Here is a 21,013-nt window from a genome sequence, read left to right as displayed (position 1 = left end):
TCAATTCGATTTTATGTCAGTTGACATTGGTTCGTTTGATTTTGTTTTTATCGGTTTGTAGCTCCGTTAATTCATTATTCGCTGGCATGTCTTATATATTTTCTGAGGGTCCCATATCGTACAAGCTTTGCTTTTTAGCGGGACCCTCCATTTCTATTCCCATCCTTCATGTCCTTAATTAAGTTGTACTATGGACAACATACATTATGTATGTATTAAAAATATATAATTGTGTTTTCTTTATGCGCTACTCATTTTCACATGTGCCTTGTTAATTTATGTTTTGCGATCATTACAAATATGTTCTGTCTATACATTGTATATAATTTCTCTGTTTACTTTATGGAAATGAAAATAAATTTAAATCTTGAATCTTGAACAAACTGCAAACTGATCAATTCCAGAGTCGGACATTATGCATGGACAGGGCAGTGAGCCCCTAAAAAGACATCGAGTGAACATAGTGAACATAGCATGTCTCGCCGAGAAATAATTAGTGCTTATCCTTTTTATCTTTCATCTTCTTTGATATACGAATGGGGATGATGGGTACAATTCTATATGAAGGACTCGTTTCATTTTGATAGAAATGCCCGAATATACGACGAAAATACGTTTTACTTATTGTTTACAATGTGAGCGAGCGTGCGTAATTACTATAATAGCTGATTTCATTATGCATGTGGCTTTGTTATATTTATGACCAAAGTGCTGGACTTTAATCCGGTTGTAAAGGAGACATTTCATCGCATCCCTGTGTTTTATTAGTAAAGGTTTGATGTTTCGTCATTGTACTCTTTGCACACAAACAAAAGTCCGCGATTTCAACTGGTCATTGGTAAACAAAACTGACCATTGTCCGACCCATGCCATACAAGGCTTGATTTAGATTCAATAAACATTTCCCGATAACTGCTGATCAAAATCTGTGAAATCCGTTGTTTTATGACTCCACTTTTGTCGAATAGCAAGAGTTGACAACAGTTTTACCATGTTTACGAAAAAAAAAAATACCCTGCATATAACCTCACATATAACTATATCTTTTTTTTTTCTTATGATTAGATGATATTTAGTGGGACCCTCCATTTCCATTCCCATCCTTAATTTGCTTGTACTATATGCATATTATGTAATATACCTATTGGTATATATATATATATATATATATATATATATATATATATATATATATACATTTAAAAAAATACAATGTGTTTTCTTCATTGTTACTCATTTTCTCATGTATTTTGTCAATTTACACGTTTTTGCTATTGTTACAAATATGTTCTGCTTATACATTACATACATGCATATACTTTATCTGTTTATGGAAATGAAAATAAATTTGAATCATAAATCTTGATATTACCATTACACAGTACTGGGTGAAGTTATGGCTGAAAATCATTTTGTATCTGAAAACAGTGACCGTTGACATTTATCTCTGAGCCATTGCATCTGATTTGGCCATGGAAACAAATTTTATTATCTGTTCATTTCTACCTTTCCACAAAACACATACACATAAACACACACACACATACGCACAATCCATTCCGACCTCAAATGACTAAAATCCTGATAATACACCTCTTTATCACACTATTTTTTTTTGTAAACAATATGTATAAACAGTTGCTTTATGCAATTTCTACCATTTGCTACAAAGTTCTTAATGCAGTTACAGCTGGAAAGTATCATTTTTTAATCAAGATTCAGCATCCTTTTACCTTTGACCTTGAATGATTTTTGTCCAGCGTCTGCGCAGCGTATCAGCACTTTATGCGTATCCCCGAATAATTAGGTCATGAGGATAAAGTGCTTTGCTCAAGGCGGGGCACAACCGAAGCTGCCAGAGGATTCGAACTATAGACCTCTTGATTTAGCGTTCATTGTCCTGTCCGTTAAACCGCAACGGCTCTATACATTGTATCATAGTTTACAACGAACAAAGTGAATAAAGATTATGCTTGTTTCTGTGTGAGAGAAAAGACGATATTGATTACAGTCAGTTTTTTCATAATATAATTGTCACTTCTTTCATGTTTTGAATTTTTGTTCCCAATTCTATTCAAGTAGTGGTAGCCGACATAAAAGAAAGGCAAGGAATGGAAATTTCTTTTCAATATTTTTATGCCAATTTGATTGTCTTCTTGGGATTTTACAGTAATTGTATTTGAACTTGACAACTATGACATTACAGTTTCATTTTTTTTTTCGGGGGGGGGGGGTGGAGCACTAATCTAATGCATGCCAAGAGTACGTACAACAGCTTGAAATGATTATAAATTGCTGATTTGCGTTAAGATGGCATTACCTGGGGAAACGAAGGCTTGCTAATTTTGTAGATCAACCTTTGATCAGTGGATGTCCAATAGATTGTTTGCAAACAAACAACCGCCGCAGAAAGAAGAACACATTTAGCTTGATGGCCTGGGGCACTTAATTGTTTCTCAGAGTCGTTTGGACCCATTATGTCTTACCCTCTGCCCGGCCCTACGTCACTGCATTGTGCAAGCAAATATGATATTTTATTTTTCGAGTTATGATCATATAGGAATGATTCCATTATAGTTTAGTCTTGTGTGCATGGTATATTGTTTGGATACGCGATGTCTTGTCTGATTAAACCAGGTGACTTACCTGAATGTGATGTGTGTCTGTGTGTTAACAACGGGCTATTTCGATATACCTTCGCCCTTCTATTTGTTACATTAAGAAGTGTATAAAAATTAGACTAACAGAATAGGAGAAATAATAATAGATGACTATTACACCACCCGTATATATATAAAGAAGAAGAAGGAGTCTCGAATACGTCATTATGTAGTTCCAACAAGAAGGTTTTTTATTCACAAAATTTTCGGCCCGGCTCGGGCCATCGTCAGTGTATACAATGTGATACAATCCTTCTTCTTATAATAACATTCGAAGTCCAACAAGTGGAAAATTCCAATGTGATCATATCTAATACACCTGTAAATTGAATATGCATAATGGGAAGCGTAGACAAGTTTAAATCGATGCTCAATACTGTCCATGACTGTCCTACTCATTCAATCACTCATGATATTTTCTCTCTCCTTTTTGCCATAATTTATCACAATTTTCGTAACTAATATTCTGTGTCTTGTAATTCATTTTTTTCTGTTCTGTTTGTCAATACGCTTACAGAAACACGCCCGAATATGAATCGCAGTATAAATGTAATTATTTCTGTTATTGTATGTATTATTATATTTATTATTTTACAATTTACATTCTGTTGATTAACGAAGGAGAACCCCAATCAAGAGAAGGGTGAACTCCCACCCGATGGGAACCCCGCGGCTCAGCCGCAAATGGTTCCTGGTACATATCCACCGCAGCAGGGCATCGCTATGGCGCAGTACCCGGGCCAGCCGCAGCAGGGTCCGCCTGGTGCGTATCCCGGCCAACCGTACATGGGACAGGCGGGGCAACCTATGATGCAACCTGGGCAACCGATGATGCAACCGGGGCAACCGATGATGCAACCGGGGCAACCGATGATGCAGCCTGGGCAACCGATGGGACAACCAATGATGCAACCCGGACAACCAATGGCGCAGCCGATGCCACTTCCTGGACAGCCGGCACCGATTGTCATGATGCCGGCTCCTCCCAGTATACCGGGTTGTCCCCCCGGACTGGAATACCTGTCTCAGTTGGACCAACTCCTCATACATCAACAAATAGAACTTGCAGAGGGTGAGCTCTCGCCGCAGCGTGCAGTCAGAGAACCCTAGGCTTTTATTGTCAGGCAGTATATATCAGTATAAGTTTGTATATTTCACACATCCTTTTTCTCTCGAATTATAAAGAAATATGTATACACATAAACACAAGTAACTGCATGAAATATGCAATATACCTAAGTACATGTATATTATTACTATATAGATATATATGCAATTAGACCGATAAATACAGGATAGAATGTAGAATATAGAATCTGATAGATACCGAAATATGATATATTTGTCGTCGTTTCATCGATATTTTGTTTTAAAGTTATTTTGTCAACATAACGTGTCGCTCACAGCTCTTTTCAATGAAAACCCCTTCCCAGTCACTAAAAACAAATCCACATTCTCAAACATTTTCTTCATATCTATTCATAAATTTCTGAAATCAACCAAGTCTAAATATCAAATTTCATCTCAATCAACTTTGTCATGTCTTATTATTTCGATTTCTTGGCGCGGTAATGATAAAATAAAGGCAAACTTTTTATAAAGTTAGCATCTTACACATGGACCCATGAAATCTACACACACGAATAATTTCTCTAGGTAGTGCGATGAATGCGCAATCTTTTCCTCTGTTTTTCTCTCCCTTTTCTCCTCTTTAGTATTACTAAATGTCGATTTTGCAAACAAATATCTCATCAAAAACAACGTGGGACAACAGGTTTTCTTTGCAACGGAAGGTAAGTGCCACGATACGTCTCGGTGTTCTTTTTTTTTGGGGGGGGGGTGGGGTGTCAGTTTGTTCGGATCCCCTCTCGAGAGAAGTACATGTACATGAAGTTGTAATAGGCCAGTTTACATTTGGTGAGTATTTCTAAGCCCATATAGTGTACATTTGTGGAGAAAGTAATCTAGTCATTTCAGCTGTACTTTATAAACAAATGTCAGGAGTTTGGAACCTGGTTTCGTCCACTGGTTGCTTCCACACCAGGCAAACTTCGGTCTTATAGCTGTCTGATTTTCAGGAGAACAAAATTATTCATAATATTTGGTTTAAAGATGATTGTGGAGGCCGATGGAGCGAAGTGAGCCCATAAAATGCAAAATGTATATCACATGCATGGGCGTAAATCCCGGGGGGGGGGGGATGGGGGGATATATCCCCCCTGAAATGGAGGAGGGGGGGGGGATGGCCTGTATAATCATCCCCCCCCCCGAATTTTTAGGAAAAAAATGGAGGAAGCAGAAATGTGATATGTATCAATTTTGGCATATTGCATGACGTTTGTACGCCGGCCTTCAGACAGGTAACAGAGCTGAACAATATATGCTATCTTGTAGGAAAATGTATACACAATTTTCTCAGGCGCTCGCTCGCTTCGCTCGCTCGCGAAGAAAGTAACATCGACATACACTGCGAGGTATGGCTCAGACGTTGACAACGTCAAATAGTATAGGCCTACATGTAAACATCCTATGACGCGAGTAACTGGGGACCATCTGCAAAATATGTACGAAAACAAACAAAAGAACAATAACAAAAAATATATCGCCATAATTGAACTCCATCCATTTCCTGAATCATTATTGAGAAACGACAGTGACTGATGACTCAGTCAGGATACATCTTTGGGCATACCAAGGGAAGATCAGGGGCGTCGAATCTATTGGGGGGGGGGGGGTCAAAGGGGCGTTTGCCCCGCCCCTATACGGATGTGTTTAGGCAGACAAATCATTTATTTCCTGAGATGAGGACAAATCTCGAACTTTCTTAATGGAAAATATTGTCCAAATATCGCCAGAATTATGCACCAGATCGTTGTATTGCAATCATAAACATGCAAATGCTCTGCTATACAGGATCCCTTTCGATAAACTTTGTACACTTTTGATATTGACGTATATTTCCCTAATTTATCAAAGAGCGTGGAGCAACCCTCATATTATGAAGAGGCGTCGATGGGGGGGGGGGTGGTTCCCCCATAAAAGTGGGACAAACAAAAGCGAAAAATATAGCTACAAACGGCAGTTTTTGGAGTGTAAAATGTCAAAATTTTAAAGCTCGCTCGCTCCGCTCGCTCGCATTCAACCGCTATGCCATTCTCCTGATGTTGCTGCCAGTGACTGACAGCAGTTGCCCCGGTGCGCCCCCCTTAATTGCCAAAGCGAAAAATATAGCTACAAACGGCAGTTTTGGGACTGTAAAATGTCAAAATTTTGAAGCTCTCTCGCTTCGCTCGCTCGCATTACTAATCATTATTCCATTCTCCCTGTGTTGCTGCCAGTAATTGCCAGCAGTTTTCGCCCGGTGCGCCCCCCTTAATTTCCAAAGCGAAAAATATAACTACAAGCGGCTGTTTTGGGACTGCAAAATGTCAAAATTTTGAAGCTCGATCGCTTCGCTCGCTCGCATTTAACCATTATGCCATCCTCCTGATGCTGCTGCCAGTATTTGCCAGTAGTTTTCGCCCGGTGCGCCCCCTTAATTTTCAAAGCGGAAAAATACAGCCACAAACGACAGTTTTTTAGACTGTAAAATGTCAAAATTTTCAAGCTTACTCGCTTCGTTCCCTCGCATTTAATCATTATGCCATTCTCATGATGTTGCTGCCAGTAATTGCCAGCAGTTTACGCCCGGTGCGCCCCCCTTAATTTCCAAAGCAAAAAAAAAAAAAAAAATACATCCACAAAGGACAGTTTTTTAGACTGTAAAATATCAAACATTTTCAAGCTCGCTCGCTCCGCTCGCTCGCATTTAACCACTATGTCATTCTCCTGATGTTGCTGCCAGTGATTGACAGCAGTTGCGCCCGGTGCGGCCCCCCTTAATTTCCAAAGCGAAGAATATAGCTACAAACGGCAGTTTTGGGACTGTAAAATGTCTAAATTATTAATGCAAAAAGATTTCATCGTGGGAGGGGGAAACCTCCCTACCATACCCCCCCCCCCCCCTCGCTTGCTTCGCTCCCTCCGTGGCACATAACCGCTCCTCCTAAGATCAAATCCTGTCTACGCCGGTGATAGGCCCCATTATTTAGTAGGCCTTCACAGTGATGTCGCACAGGCGGAGCAAGAGCTGAAATACCACGATTTAGTCATTCAGTAATATATTGTGAATATTTCATTTTCTTATTGTTTTTAAAGAAAAGAAAACAAAATTTCACCAAAAGTGTGCACCAGATCGCTGAATTTCAGGTCTGAAAATGCAAAATCTTCCTCGTGTGGGAGAGGGATACACACCCTCCCCCCGTTCGGTCGTTGCGCTCCCTCTCACAGATATTTCAAAAACAAAAAGAAAAATGTTTTCATACTTTTAAGGTCTCATATTCCGCCGAAAGTCATATGACAAGCAAAAACAAAAAAGCAACAAGAACAAAACGTCTTCATATTTTTGCTGCCACTTTCCTCCCACTATAACTTATTCCATGCAAAAGAGTGGGACATCCGATCCCTGTAAAGTGTGTGTGTGTGGGGGGGGGGGAGGGGGTTCACCAAGCTTCCCTTCCCCCCCCCCCCCCCCCCCCCCAAGGCTGCGCCGGTTCGGTTATGGGCTTGTAATCGTGGTGATGGTGACCATTCCCCCCCCCCCCCCACTCCTCAGTACGGATTTACGCCGTTGATCACATGTATGGGGTTGATTCATGCATGCCATGCTGTTTATTTCTGATAAGGAAGATGTTTGTGAAATGTGTCTGTGATAATTTGCGTTAATGCTTTATCCTCCCATGAGTTTACGTCACCATGTTATTTTATTCTTACTGAAAAAGTGAACTTCCTCAAAACATTGCAGTTGTTTTTACTTGTTCCAAGTTTGTAATACGTATACGCGGTTTTCATTTGTATGTGTTACGTGTTATGTGTCATGACGATATGTGAGAATTGTTATCATCTTGGCACTCTCACTCAAACTAATCTAAATTGTACTGTTGTTGTTTTGCAGAGTCCGATCCGTGCATGCGTATCATGTGTGGAGCCGCCAGAGGATTTGAATTCCATATCCTGGACAACTTTAGCAGGGTATTTAGATTTTCCTTTCCATCACTCTATTTTCTTTCATGCTCTTTGACCTCGCAACCTTCCTTTGTAATTTGTATGTTTTTATTGTGTATTGATTTCCACCTTTCATAATCAGTGTGAACGATAATGCATAGAAAACACATGCGAATATATTAATGATTCATAAATGAATCATAAAAGGCAAATATTTTTGTCTAAACACGGCAGTTTGACTTAGAAAAAAATATGTGGAAACAGTGGTAACACTGTATACAGTCACTGACAGTGCACTCCCGTTATAACGAACACGGTTAAAACGAGATTCCGCGGTTACAATGAAGTGAAAATTAAGGCCGCAAAATTATCCACTCTATGTATTTTTATTGTTTATTTGTTCGGTTATAACGAAATTTCGATAAAGCGAAAAAAAAACTGCCGGTCCCGAGGATTTCGTTATAACGGGAGTCTACTGTATATCCCTTTAAGATTTAAGCTCAGAAGATGTTAGGCAGTCTACCTTCTCGCTGTTTTGTGAATATTGTAATCTCTATGACAGAGCTTAGTCCATTATCATGTCGATATTTCTTAATCTAACAGGGATTAGGCAAAAGTCCAAATTTAGTTTGTCATGGGATGGATTATATAAGAAATATGAGCAGGTCTATTCCGTTCTCGGCTCATCATGGGATCCTATGAATTGGCTAGACCATAATAGATACTACTTGTTTGACAAGAAGGCCGCAAGGAGCACGCATTCTTCCAAGCAAATGTTAATTAAGCTTTTCCTGAAAACGATAGGGAATTGAGATTTCAGCATCTGACATGTTGTGACTTCACATTTATTGTCAGTTGAAGGGAATTTGTATTCACTCAAAGAAGAAGATAATCCCATAGAACAAAACATCAATGTATGTGATATATATATGGAGTGATTATTCATATAGTTCTTCTATAATTCTTGCAAACTTCCAACTTGACCCCACAGGAAGTGATTCGAGTGTTTCGAGAGTTCAAATGTTGCGCCGGATGCTGCTGGTGTGCCAATGACAACTATTGCGCCTACATGATTACAGTGGAAGCCCCGCCCGGCTCTCCCATTGGCTACGTCAAGCAGTCGTAAGTTGAGATATTGTCCAATCAGAGTATAGGGTGTGCACTGAACTCTACCAACGATAGAAAACTTCAGAGGTCAGAGAACATAACATATAAGATGGAGGGCATTAACAGGTTTTGACTCCCAAAGGAGGGGTGTAGGTCAGCAACGAACATTCGTTCGTGATAAAAGAGCCTGCTCCGGGTTTACCATACAATACCTAGAACATTCCAGGAGGCCTTTAGACCTTACAGAGGATAAGGTGATACAGTCGACGTCGCGTAAATCGAAAAATTGCATGAGTCAAAGAAAAACTCATACCCAGATAGATGACAAACATGTGTCAATTCTATTGTTTAAGTCGAATTTCACGTTTCAAAAAGTCGAGTCGAAGGATTTTTTTTTTTTTTATTATTCGACTTAGGCGAGGTAGTCTGTAGTTTTGAGTGCATCACCTCATCAGGCACTCAAGAGATTTGGAACTTAAAGGTGTATGTTGTCATCTTTATGGCAAACGTGATGTGAAGAGAACGCAACGTTACAGCAAGGCAATCAATGATGTAGTCCTCTGGGCATTTACTCATTGGAAACAAACAAACAAACAAACAAACAAACAAAAATCTCTTGAAATATGAAATGCTCTCATTGCATTCAGAAAACATGAACACAGTGCTTTAAATATTTTCATCTTTCAACCTTCCCGACGTTAATCTGCTTGCTCACTCACGATATCGTCAAGGTAAAACCGTCGTCAGTGAGCTATCTGTCTGTCATCCTACCAGATTTGTACATTTTGAATAAAACGAATGGAAAGCCTCACAAGCATTGGTGTTTTTAAGGGATGACGAACCGCTGTGAAAGAGTTATCCCAACGCGGCTCTTCCTGCGTGCAAATCAAAATGTAATATGAAACGAAAAAATGAGGATCTGTAGTTGTTTTCCCAATTTTATGCGTTTTTATATATCTATTTTAGTGTAAATCAAGCCAAGAAATTCATTTCAATTTCTAGAAGCACAAAACTATGGAGTAGATAATGCGAGCAGTACTGTAGTATGTGATTAGTTCTGGATGCAGATATTGGAAACCTCAGAAATCCCTTAAGACTTAATCTTTGAACCGCACGATGGTGGACATGAACTACGGAATAAAGAATGCATCTTCTGTCGTTTGATCTGCTAGTTCAAATATTCTTTTTCCCCCTGTATTTGTCTTGTCCCGTGAGACAGACGGAGTTTCATATCTCCTCATTTCGACGTCTGCAATGCGGAGAACGAGACTGTGTTGAAGATCCGTGGGCCCTGGTGCAGATGTCAAACCATTTGTTGCACGGGTGACATCGAATTCAACGTAAGCTTAGCTGCTATTACCCCGTCTCTCATCTTAATCCATATACGAATATTTTTACACTCTAACTAGTCATTTATACTTTGTGAAATAGTCGTTTAATCCATGTCATTCGTAATTTGTACTATGTAACTAGTCATTTATACTCTGTGAAATAGTTGTTTAATTCCTGTCATTAGTAATTTGTACTCTGTATCTAGTCATTAAGATTTTATACTCTGTGAAATAGTCGTTTGATCCCTGTCATTAGTAATTTGTTCTCTGTAACTAGTCATTTATCATTTTTACTCTGTGAAATAGTTGTTTACTCCCTGTCATTAGTAATTTGTACTCTGTAACTAGTAATTTATACTCTGTTAAATAGTTGTTAAATCCCTGTCATTGTACCCTGTAACTAGTCTTTATACTCTGTGAAATAGTCGTTTAATCTCTGTCATTGATAATTTGTACTCTTTAACTAGTCATTTATATTCTGTACCTAATCATTCTTAGCCAGTGACAATCAAGACAATATACATGATATGTCACTTCTGCAACCAATTAAATTGCAACCAATTTAATAAATACTCGGTTTTTAAGATGCACAGTAGATGAAAGACGTGTTTTATCCATTGTGGAACAAGCAAAGCACATTGAGGTATACCGCTCAAAAGTTTGACAATGACAATGACAATGAATGTTTGGATGATCCTCATGGCCATGCGCATATTGTTGCTTGTTTTGCTTCATTTTACGCATGAAATATTGAATGAATTCCTGATTCACAGATCTTGACGAATGATCTGAGTGAGGAGATAGGCAAGGTATCGAAGCAGTGGGGAGGCTTTTTCCGGGAGAACTACACACAAGCAGACAATTTCGGAGCCACATGTAAGTTATTGGCAATGGCTTTAATCATGCCATTACCAGTTTCTATACCCTACACGATCATGCACCTGTTCATTTCGGAACGACAAATATCTTTCGTCTTTGATTCTCTTCTTTTACTAAACTAAATGAGTATTTGCTTAGCTCTTTTCTTTTCATAATCTTTTCTATAGAATTTCTGACGTGGGAATCATGTTACCATGTAAGACAGGATTATGTCGTTGTGTTTGTAATATTGGCATTGCAGACGCTATTTGTGAAAGCTATGCCTCCTGACAAGTCTGTGTCGTAACACGTGAGAGACAAAACTGAAATGATAAAGTACCATTAGCAGGTTCTCTATATAAATAAAGACGATAATGTCCTTTTGACTCACAAATCCATTTGTGTCCATTGCCCAATATTATACAGAATGAATTCATAAATTTATAAAATCGTACATTTAACTCATAAAGATCATGAGAAAACAAAATCCTCGAAATGATAACGATAGCAGTGATAACACAAAATAGTGTTACAACACGCAGGCGGCCGCTCTCCTATAAATTAACCCAATCCTTCTTGGAACATTGAATGAGTTACCTGTTATTCCTTTCAAAATGCCTCGTCCAGTTTGGGCAGAATTCGATCACCTTTTATCAGAAGTACATTGTAGCTGCAATCAAAAGTTGACGAATCTGAGTCGCTAATCAGAAGGACTTTGATCAGTGAATATTTTTATTTTATCATAAAAACGGAGATACCTTCAGCACGTTGAGCGCCATACATATTATTACACATACCTCTGAAGTGTGACCACCATACGTTGCTGTGGTCATTGTTGTTTGGCAGAGTTTATAGAGGATAAAATATCTAATAGGTGCTCCATAACGAAGCATATCTAATCTGAAATTCTTTCTCATTCTTATTCATGTTTTTGTTTTTGTTTTGTTTTGTTTTTTGTTTTGTTTTTGTTTTGTTTTTGTTTTGTTTTTGTTTTGTTTTGTTTGTTTGTTTGTTTGTTTTTTGTGTTTTTTCTTTGGGGGGGGGGGGGACTTTCCCACCCATTCTGTACCATACGGTTTCCAAGTTTGTACATTTTACCCGGGGTGAGTTTAAAACACATTTTAGGTCCTTGTATTAAAGCGTAAGAACATTTTGCATTGAGTGTAGGTTTCAAAGTACAACAGGGAGGTAAAAATCATTTCACCCTCCTTTGTATAACCGTGTCAACCAAATTTGACGCGTATTTATAAGGTGATCATTAAAATGTTTCCTTTTTTTTCATCAGTTCCCAAAGATTTGGACGTGAAAGTGAAAGCGCTCATCCTCGCAAGCACATTCCTGATTGTGAGTTGTTGTTCCAGACTGGAAACGTAAAACTTCTAGCACCGTTTCATAATGTTTCTTGAGTTTCGGTTTCAGAATTGCACTTTGTGGTCTGCATTTAGGTGTAGTTGTATGTATTTCATGTATTGTTGTTGATCCAATACACGAATTTTCATTGCAGACAATAAAGTAATCAATCAGTCAATCACCAGCGGCTCCAAAAAAAAAACAATAAAATAAAGTACGTGTCATGAAAACAATAACTGTGAAAACAAGTAACATTTTGAGACATTCCCCTATAGATACTTTTTACTTTCAACATCCCTTCCACGCGAGTGATGCTTTGGGCTTAATCAACTGATGGAGAAATGAAAAATATATGGAATCACTCATGTCCAATTATAAACACATTTCTTAATGTTACGACTCTATAATCACTGATATCACTGCTCCATATCAATGAAGTAAACATTAAAAGAAGAGACATTGTAATTATGAGCGACTTCGAGCGACAAGTAATATTCAGTCTGCAAATCGCAATGATGCACCTTGAAGACAGAGAATTGCAAATTACAATATCTATACGCCTCGATCAAATTGCAAATTTGTATCAATATGAACATGTACAAATAGAAATTTCCTAGAAACACATTTATCTTCACAGATCTTACTGAAATGACAAGATTAGTCTTTGAATTTATTGTGAAACTCTTAACAGTTTTTGCAGTTAATTTGCAATTCATTTAAAATCTGAGATATTATGAAGATTTGATATCACTTATCACTTGCCCATTTTGAACGTATTCCATTAAATTTTCGCTTACATTGTTGTCATTGTTAATTGATTATATTGATTCTGCTCTTTTCCCCATTAGGATTTCATGTACTTCGAAAATCCGAAGCAAAACAATGACCGCTAGATGGCGCCCCATTGGACTTCTGCCAGATTTGTCGAGCTGCAGCTGAGCCGAGGGATCCTGCTCCTGAGATGACTTATTAACTGGGATGTAGACAGTCTTGCTTTTTAACCCCCTGTCCAAAATGTCCATTAATGACACACCTTGTAAGATAATGTTACAGTATTTGAAAATTATACTGCTGTAAGTAGTTGTGATCGAGGTTTGAAATATCTCAAAAACTTAGGCATTACATTGACTTTGTGAAACACGTTTATCGGAAACAAAAACCGCGCACATTCACATTATTTTGTGTGTAAAATAGATATTCTTTCCTTTTTGCGTCATCATTAAAGGGCGGGTCTTTTAATTTTATAATGCATGATCATATGAAAATACTGTGTCAATACTATTAGAAATCACATATACTTTTCTTCAAAGAGATCTGTGAACTTCAAAAAACTCAGTTGAAATCGCCTAAATCGCTCATTTTTCGGGTAGTCGGGAACGCCCCCAGAAAAAGCAAGGACCGGTCACGTGCCTTGTCAGGTGACACTGTGACGCACCAACAGGAACTCATAGTGCGACTGTCTCGCCTAAACTGTACTTCACAGTGCAGAGATCTTGTGTACCGGGGTATTTGTAGGAAAGTTGGAGAAAGTATTTCAAGAAAATGCCGAGGAAGTGTGCCGTCATCACCGCAGCAAAGACACAAAAGATGGGGTGTAAGTCTGCACAACTTCCCTAAAGATGACGCTACTCGAAAAAATTGGGTTCGTTGAGAATCATTTGCTGACGCGAGCCCAGTGGGATAGATGGTCCCTTCTACTACGATGTACATTAGTTACTACGCACTAGGTTGTACAGCCTCGTATGGAGTGATCGCTTGTAGTGGAGCTAAGTAGTGCTGTATACTCGGCTAGGATTTGCGCCCAAAAAGAGGATCCTGGAGCCCATAGCTATCCCTGTTATCAAGCTGGGAAATGGAAGCCAAACTCATCGTCAGAGAGCTGAAAAACAAAGCGGATCAGCAGTTCTGAAGCTGGATCAGAGAAAGCGGGTATGTTTTGCCACTGTGTAGACGACTCTTATTATACAGTAGCTATCGTACATGTACCGTAACTATACACAGCCCAGTCGCTGCAATAATCGCGACAGGGTTCGCACGGCGTCTGGTCGGCCTATAATTGCTGTATCACTACTAACAGTTTCACGGTTTCGATAGGTTGATAAGCTCCGTCTGTAGCGTTTTGAGTGGAACATCACTCAATGTCAGTAAAATTAAGATCATGGAGGGATTTTAATGTACTAGTAGTCAAGTTGTGTGCTCATTAAATCGTACTATACTATGAAGTGAACACCTCTAACGTTACATTACTAGACCTAAAATTTATCGAAGATTAGTAAGACATTCACTACAACACAGTTACATCGGTACCTGCGTGTAGCTATCGATTCTAGATACCACGTAGTACTTGTATGGGCATATGGGGTCAACAGTTACCAACTGAGACCGCACGTACCAGCCAGCCAGCCGGGCTGGCTGGCTCTGTATATTTTCATCGCTGCTACATTAGAAGGCTTATCAATCATACATATTCAGTAACAGTTAATTCTATGACTCTGACTTCTGCTATGACAGCCTTGCTTCCCCATTGAGCTCTAAAACTTGTAGCCGAATGGTTGGATGGTGTGTTCCAAAACATATTATTAGATTGTAATTGATCCAGGACTGGCCATTATTGTTTGTCTTCACTTGCCCATTAGGCAAGTGAAATCTTCAATGTCCATTTTTTTTTTCTTGCCCCAAAATGTTGCCTATATTAGTTGACTAATGTAATGCGATTTCATATTTTACATGTGGAAAAAAAAAAGTCACTTTCCTATCAGACAAGGAACTTTCTGCAGTCAGTTATTTTCAGTTGTCATCATTACAATTTCACTTGCCCTGGTTATGTGGGGAGGTACCGGTACTAATGGCAGTCATTATTTGTGATTACCGGTATTTGTTTTTCCCAAGAGTTCCTACATGCATCTAGTTAACCACATTCTTGCAGGCCTACATAAACAATTTTAAAAAAAAAATTCAATTCCTCTCTGTGCCATTATTACATGTACTTACAGGGTTCATCTGGCAGCATTGCACTACAGTGTACTACACAAATTCTGACAGACAGTGAGCTCGATAAGAGGTGCAACAGGAGATCTGCTCTACCGGATTGTGAAGACGAACAATCCTGGCTCTTCTAGCGTGAAGGTTCGTAAAGAACAGCGTAGATATTTTATGCAATATTGGAAGAAAATGAATTCACATTACTCAGAGGAAAATATTAGAATGGCACAATTTGTGAACTACACATCTTGTTATTTGTTTGTCTCTGTAGAAGCATGGCTTTCTTGACCACTGAGTACACATAAAATGATCAATTTTAAAAGGTCTAGACATACGTTTTCTCTTTTTTGGGGGGGGGGGGGCAGGTCTTATGCCTGTTCCACTAATCAGAAGTCATAGAAGGGAGGCAGTCAGTTGTCCATTCTGAAGACCAACACTCCACCTGCCATGCTATATGACCAATGGCTACTTGTGCATTCTCAAGTCAAGTCTTTGCATTGAGGAGGGCAAACCCCAATTTTTATATGAATTTGCAAAGATTTTTGATGTCATTATCAAAGTGGTGGTGTCTGTTCATGACACCTCAAGAAATGTGTTGCTAAAAACCAGTGCTATCAACTTAATTCCATCTATTTTGTGTGTCTCTTTGTTTCTTTCTGTTGAATTTTCTACAGCACAGGTTATGATGTCCTTTCTGCTGTTGTGGAGTACAATGACAAAACTCCTGCACCCTGCCAGCCTTCAACGCCTCCCCTTGTGAATGCCTTTGAGTATCATCCAAGGGAGGAAGTTATTGAACATCAAAGGAGACAATTTGCACAGTCTGACAAATGATCTGATGGGTTCAGGAATCCTTGCAATTGAGATTGAAGTTCATACAATGTATTCAATACTTGATACTGTGCAAATAGTGTTTAATTGTTGCGGAATGATGTTTCAGAAGACTATTTTCATCTGTTCTTATGTCAGATGGTAGATACAAACACTCAAAATTTTGTTACACATACCCTGCATTCTTATACCTTCTATTCATGAGTGATCATTGTTGTATTGTGTCTGTATAACGTGTATGTTGCATTTCATCACAAACAATATGATGCCAATGTGATATAGTGTTTCAAAGATCATTTATTTGCCAGTTGAATATTGTCCTTTTAATAGCAAAATCACAATTCATTTACAATACAACAGTCATGTGGATACAAAAGGAAAACTGTATTTTTTTTTTGTTGATGTTTGAAGCATACATGGCCATTTTTATGGACAGATGAGCTTGCATGCTAACACAATTCTCTAGAGATATTCAGTGTTGTAATGGTAAGTTTAGAAGATTTCTACATGAATGCTGTCCCACACTATGATTTTACCATTGAATGTTTGCTGTTAAGATTAGAGCTCACTCTTATGATCAAATATTAATATCTTTGACAAGGTAATTTAGAATAAAATGTGTATGCATTATAGAACACAACACACTCAAAAAGAGATGGAGAAAAATATTGTAGTTTTGGGAAGGAATGCAATAATTTACTCTTGGTATATGATTCACAAATTTATGAAAAAGGAGCACAAGATGTGTGTCTGTAAGGCATTAGCATTTTATATAATCTTCATCTGACATGTTGAAGCAGACTGGGGCCCTGTTACTCAAGTTCTGAGACTTGGAATGCCTCCACAAGGGGGGGGGGGGGGACCAAATTCATAATGCAATGCTAAGTCTAGTTGGGGAATTATTCTGTTGATTTCTATAATGGTTCTCCATACATAATCATTGAAGTCAAGCATTAAAAGTTAAATAAGCATTGTTTTTTTATGAATATGGTGTCAGGTCTCTTTATGAAAGAACAGTTTCAAGGTCACTCAGTTTAAGAAAATTTGGTATGAATTGATCTTGCTATGACTGGGACTCAGACATTCATAATCATTCATATCACATCTGCATGCAGAGGTACTTTTGAAAACGTGCACACAAGCAAACACCCACATGCACATATGCTCACATATACATTCACACATTTTTACACATTTTAAAATATTGTGTGAAAGATTGAATAACATCACTCACCTGTACTGTTTTGTATATTTACACGTGCAACACATGTATTATGTTATCCTGAATTTGAGTTCTGTAATGTCACTGATAAGATTTATGTATGAGGAAAAAAATCACAAAGCTTTTGATTTAATGTTACATGAGAATGTCTCATAGTATTGATATGAAATATACAGTATGTACATATATGTGCAAAAGATAACTCTTCTGGGCTGATTTGATTTCAAATGTGGATGTCACTCATGCATGCTTGACTGATCAGCTGTCATTGTTCCAGTGGAATAAATCCCATTTTGTTCCAACATTAGGATATGGAGATAACACACTGGTAGGGTTTTACAATCTCATTCCTGTAAGTACACTCCCCCATCTTTTCCTCATTCCCTGTGACTAATTTTCTTTAGTCTCCTATCTATACACACATCAACACACACACACACACACACACACACACACCCTTTGCCATACTACATACATACCCACAAATACTTTCAATCAGGCATCATTGGAACACTCCCACCAATATCAAATTGCATACAGCTAGATGTACAATTCCATAGAAATCTTACTTAAATACATTGTATGTGCATATCTATGAGGGGATATATCTATCCATTCTATGAAGGGGGCATCAGACAAACATAGGGCAAATATATCAATGATATATTAGTCCTATGTGTGTCTGATGTTGGTGTGTGTTTGTGCATGTTTGTATCTGATATGCCAGGCCTGGATATGCATCAGTGTACTGAGGGTGTGTGTATATGTGTATGTTTTTGCATTTCCATGGGTCTGTATGAAGCTAATCCATTTCTTTTTGTATATAAGGATAACCAATTTACACTACCGGTACATGTACTGTATTACTACAACTACAAATGTATGTATAGAAAACACAACACACTTTTTTTTTCCATTTGCTCACAAAATATAATTAGTGTAATCAGCTGGAAGGAATGTTTGACAAATGTATACTGGTTCATGACAGAACATTACTATATGAGCCAGTTACATTCCAGTTCAATGAGTTCGTAACTAGACTTGGTCCTGTTCTCTAAATAGAGGCTGTGAAGCTATTGCCGGAAAGGCCACAGTATCTTAATTGTATCAGATCATTATCTATTTCTTCTGACCATGACTGACAACATAGCTGTTCAACGTGTCAATTCTACACAATCAAAATTATCTTCACTTGTATGGTTGTGAAAGTGTGATTTTCCAATTGCTAAAACATGCAGTAGGCCTACATTACAAAAGAGAGAGGGAGAGCATAGCAAGAGTAAGAATTGAGACAAGAGTGCATTTGACATGCAGCCGAACCTTGTTATAATGAGGGTCAATGGGACCCGAGATATCACCCCTATATATAAGATCTTGTTATTACTACAGTTTGTCATATCAGTGCTTATAATATTGAGGTTCCACTGAACATGCATCAATAAATTACAACAAAATAATACATGATCATTTGTACAGAGAGGCTGAAGTCCAACAGCATGTTTCCCAGTTGTGTGCCTTGATGAGTGGGTGTTGGAAGCTGCATATCATCAGTATGACCACATAATGGACAAGGTGTCTGACAAAGTATGCATGTGACTTTCGCAATGTACAAACTTATCTGATGCATTTCTACAACCATGTTCCCGTTAAGCAGATCGCAATGTGACAAGTCACATTCTACACCCAATATCAGTGCTGCATATACAGTCTTATTACAGCCTATGCAAAATGAAAACGTGTCACTCTTTCTGATGGATAAGTTTATCACATTTTCCTCACAGCAGACGATGGCAGTAGGACTCTCACATTTTGGCCCACAAATTTCCAGCATCATCTCACCAGTTGCCAGTGTATGCAACATGTCTTGATCACCTGATATAGAAACAAAAGTGAAACGAAATCATGGAATGCAAAAGGAGTAAAATTTGATAATCCTTTTATATGACATCATGTGTTCATCTAGAAATTTATCTTGAGAATAGGATTTAAATTAGACAATGTGAATGGGACCCATGGAGTATGGTAGTCATTATTTTGGGTACCTGGTACAACTGTATAATGGCAGCATAAAATAATAATAATAATAATAATAATAATAATAATAATAATAATAACAATAATAATAGTGTAATAATTGACAGTGCTTATACAGCGCATAACACAAAGTGATAATGTCCCTATGCATTCAAGAAATAAAAAATGAAAAGATTATACAAATATATCCTACAAGGCTACATGTACTTTTGCATTATCTACGAAGACAGGTCCGATATATTTGAATAAATTACTGGAGTGCAGGACTGAAATCACACATGGTGAATTAGATATTGCATTCTTTTGATGGGTGCAATTGCAAATTGGCAGTATAAACAGCATATTGTCAAGGGAATAAAAAATGGCAAATTTGCATTATTTCAGAAGAAAAATTGAAAAATTTGACAAACAAACTCACTCATTATCTGTGGCATCCGTTTTGGTTCTGGCACCTTCTCCATACTGTTGAGCATATTGGTGATAAGCAGCTTCCAACACCCATTCACCAAGGCAAACGGTGGAAAATCCTGGGTGTGCTGTTATACAGTTTATTTGAGCATCTGCATGTCGGCCGGTCGTTGTACTGCTCGACCTCCTCTAAGACCGGGTCAGCCTTGTGACAGCACAATGACTCCCGTGTTGTAGGCATTGGCACACAGTTCCCACATTGGCACCTGAAGAAAGAAATACAGGTAAATTCAGGTTTACTTGTTGTGTAACTTAATTAGTTTTAGTCATGTAGTACTGAGCTGCCACACAATGATAAATTGAGACCAATCCTTCAAGTTCAACATGCCAACTATTGCCACAGAGATTTACATCTACACCAGCCTCTTCAGTACTTTAGTCTTTAGTGACTTTACTGTCTTGTCCACACATTCCAAATAGCAGTAAGTCAATAAGCAGTAACTAACTGTGGCATTGGTAAAAACCTGTACATTGTAGAGAGTCTAGAGTATTATTACAACTTACAAGCAGCAGTTTTGTACTTCCAACATTTGTGACTTATACTTTTTTCTGGCCTATACAGATATACTACTGTTATTACTACTACTACTGTTACTAAGGTTATATAGAATATAGACTCTCAAGTAGATAATTACCAATTGTTATTCCCCAATCTTGCGGGCTCGTTGTCATCACCCCGTCCCCTGAGCTTCCTCACCGCCGACTGCTCCGGGGGCGGGAGGTGCAGCGTCTGGTTCATACTATACGGGAGTAAACCCAATCGCTGTTGAGGCCGACCAACGCCAACGGCTGCTTCTCCTGCTTGATCGGGGATCTTCGTCCTCACCATCTCGCTCGACATCCGACTCTGACTCCCTCTCTGACTCACTCGAAACGGTAGCGGGGCATGAAATGGGCGACTCGATCTCGTCGTCTGAATCCATCATTTATTCACACGTATTTTAGAACTAAAGCTACACAGGTCAGCGACAGAGCTGCTAGCTAGAACTAAGCTGAGGCGAGCGCTAGCGCTATAAGATACTCACGATCGATATAACATTCTAACATCTACCTACCTTGGATCGAGATATCGATATAAATTTAGACTGTTAACCAGTGTCCCGTAACAATATGTCGTTACGACCTGC

At 38.5% G+C, this 21,013-nt stretch overlaps 1 protein-coding gene and 1 pseudogene across 1 annotated transcript; one reads left to right on the top strand and one right to left on the bottom strand.

Moving 5' to 3' along the window:
* Positions 1-3,389: 3,389 nt before the first annotated feature.
* On the top strand, positions 3,390-13,242 carry LOC140238735 (phospholipid scramblase 1-like). Its single transcript, XM_072318631.1, has 8 exons — positions 3,390-3,732; positions 4,376-4,453; positions 7,654-7,730; positions 8,695-8,825; positions 10,030-10,150; positions 10,915-11,017; positions 12,285-12,343; positions 13,198-13,242. The coding sequence occupies exons 1-8, from the start codon at positions 3,447-3,449 to the stop codon at positions 13,240-13,242; spliced, it is 900 nt and encodes a 299-aa protein (XP_072174732.1). The 5' UTR covers positions 3,390-3,446.
* Positions 13,243-19,832: 6,590 nt separating this feature from the next.
* LOC140238734 (uncharacterized) lies at positions 19,833-20,812 on the bottom strand (annotated as a pseudogene).
* Between the last annotated feature and the right edge of the window lie 201 nt (positions 20,813-21,013).

Source organism: Diadema setosum, chromosome 15, assembly GCF_964275005.1.
Source record: "Diadema setosum chromosome 15, eeDiaSeto1, whole genome shotgun sequence".
Taxonomy (NCBI): Eukaryota; Metazoa; Echinodermata; class Echinoidea; order Diadematoida; family Diadematidae; genus Diadema; species Diadema setosum.
The sequence above is the reverse complement of the archived record's forward strand: the minus strand, read 5'-3'. Positions and strand labels throughout refer to the sequence as shown.

Excerpts from the sequence above, each read along its gene's own strand:
- LOC140238735 (XM_072318631.1), top strand. The coding sequence starts at position 3,447 with ATGGGACAGGCGGGGCAACCTATGATGCAACCTGGGCAACCGATGATG. Across the intron at positions 7,731-8,694 it reads TCCTGGACAACTTTAGCAGG|GAAGTGATTCGAGTGTTTCG; the intron begins GTATTTAGATTT and ends TTGACCCCACAG. Across the intron at positions 11,018-12,284 it reads AGACAATTTCGGAGCCACAT|TTCCCAAAGATTTGGACGTG; the intron begins GTAAGTTATTGG and ends TTTTTTCATCAG.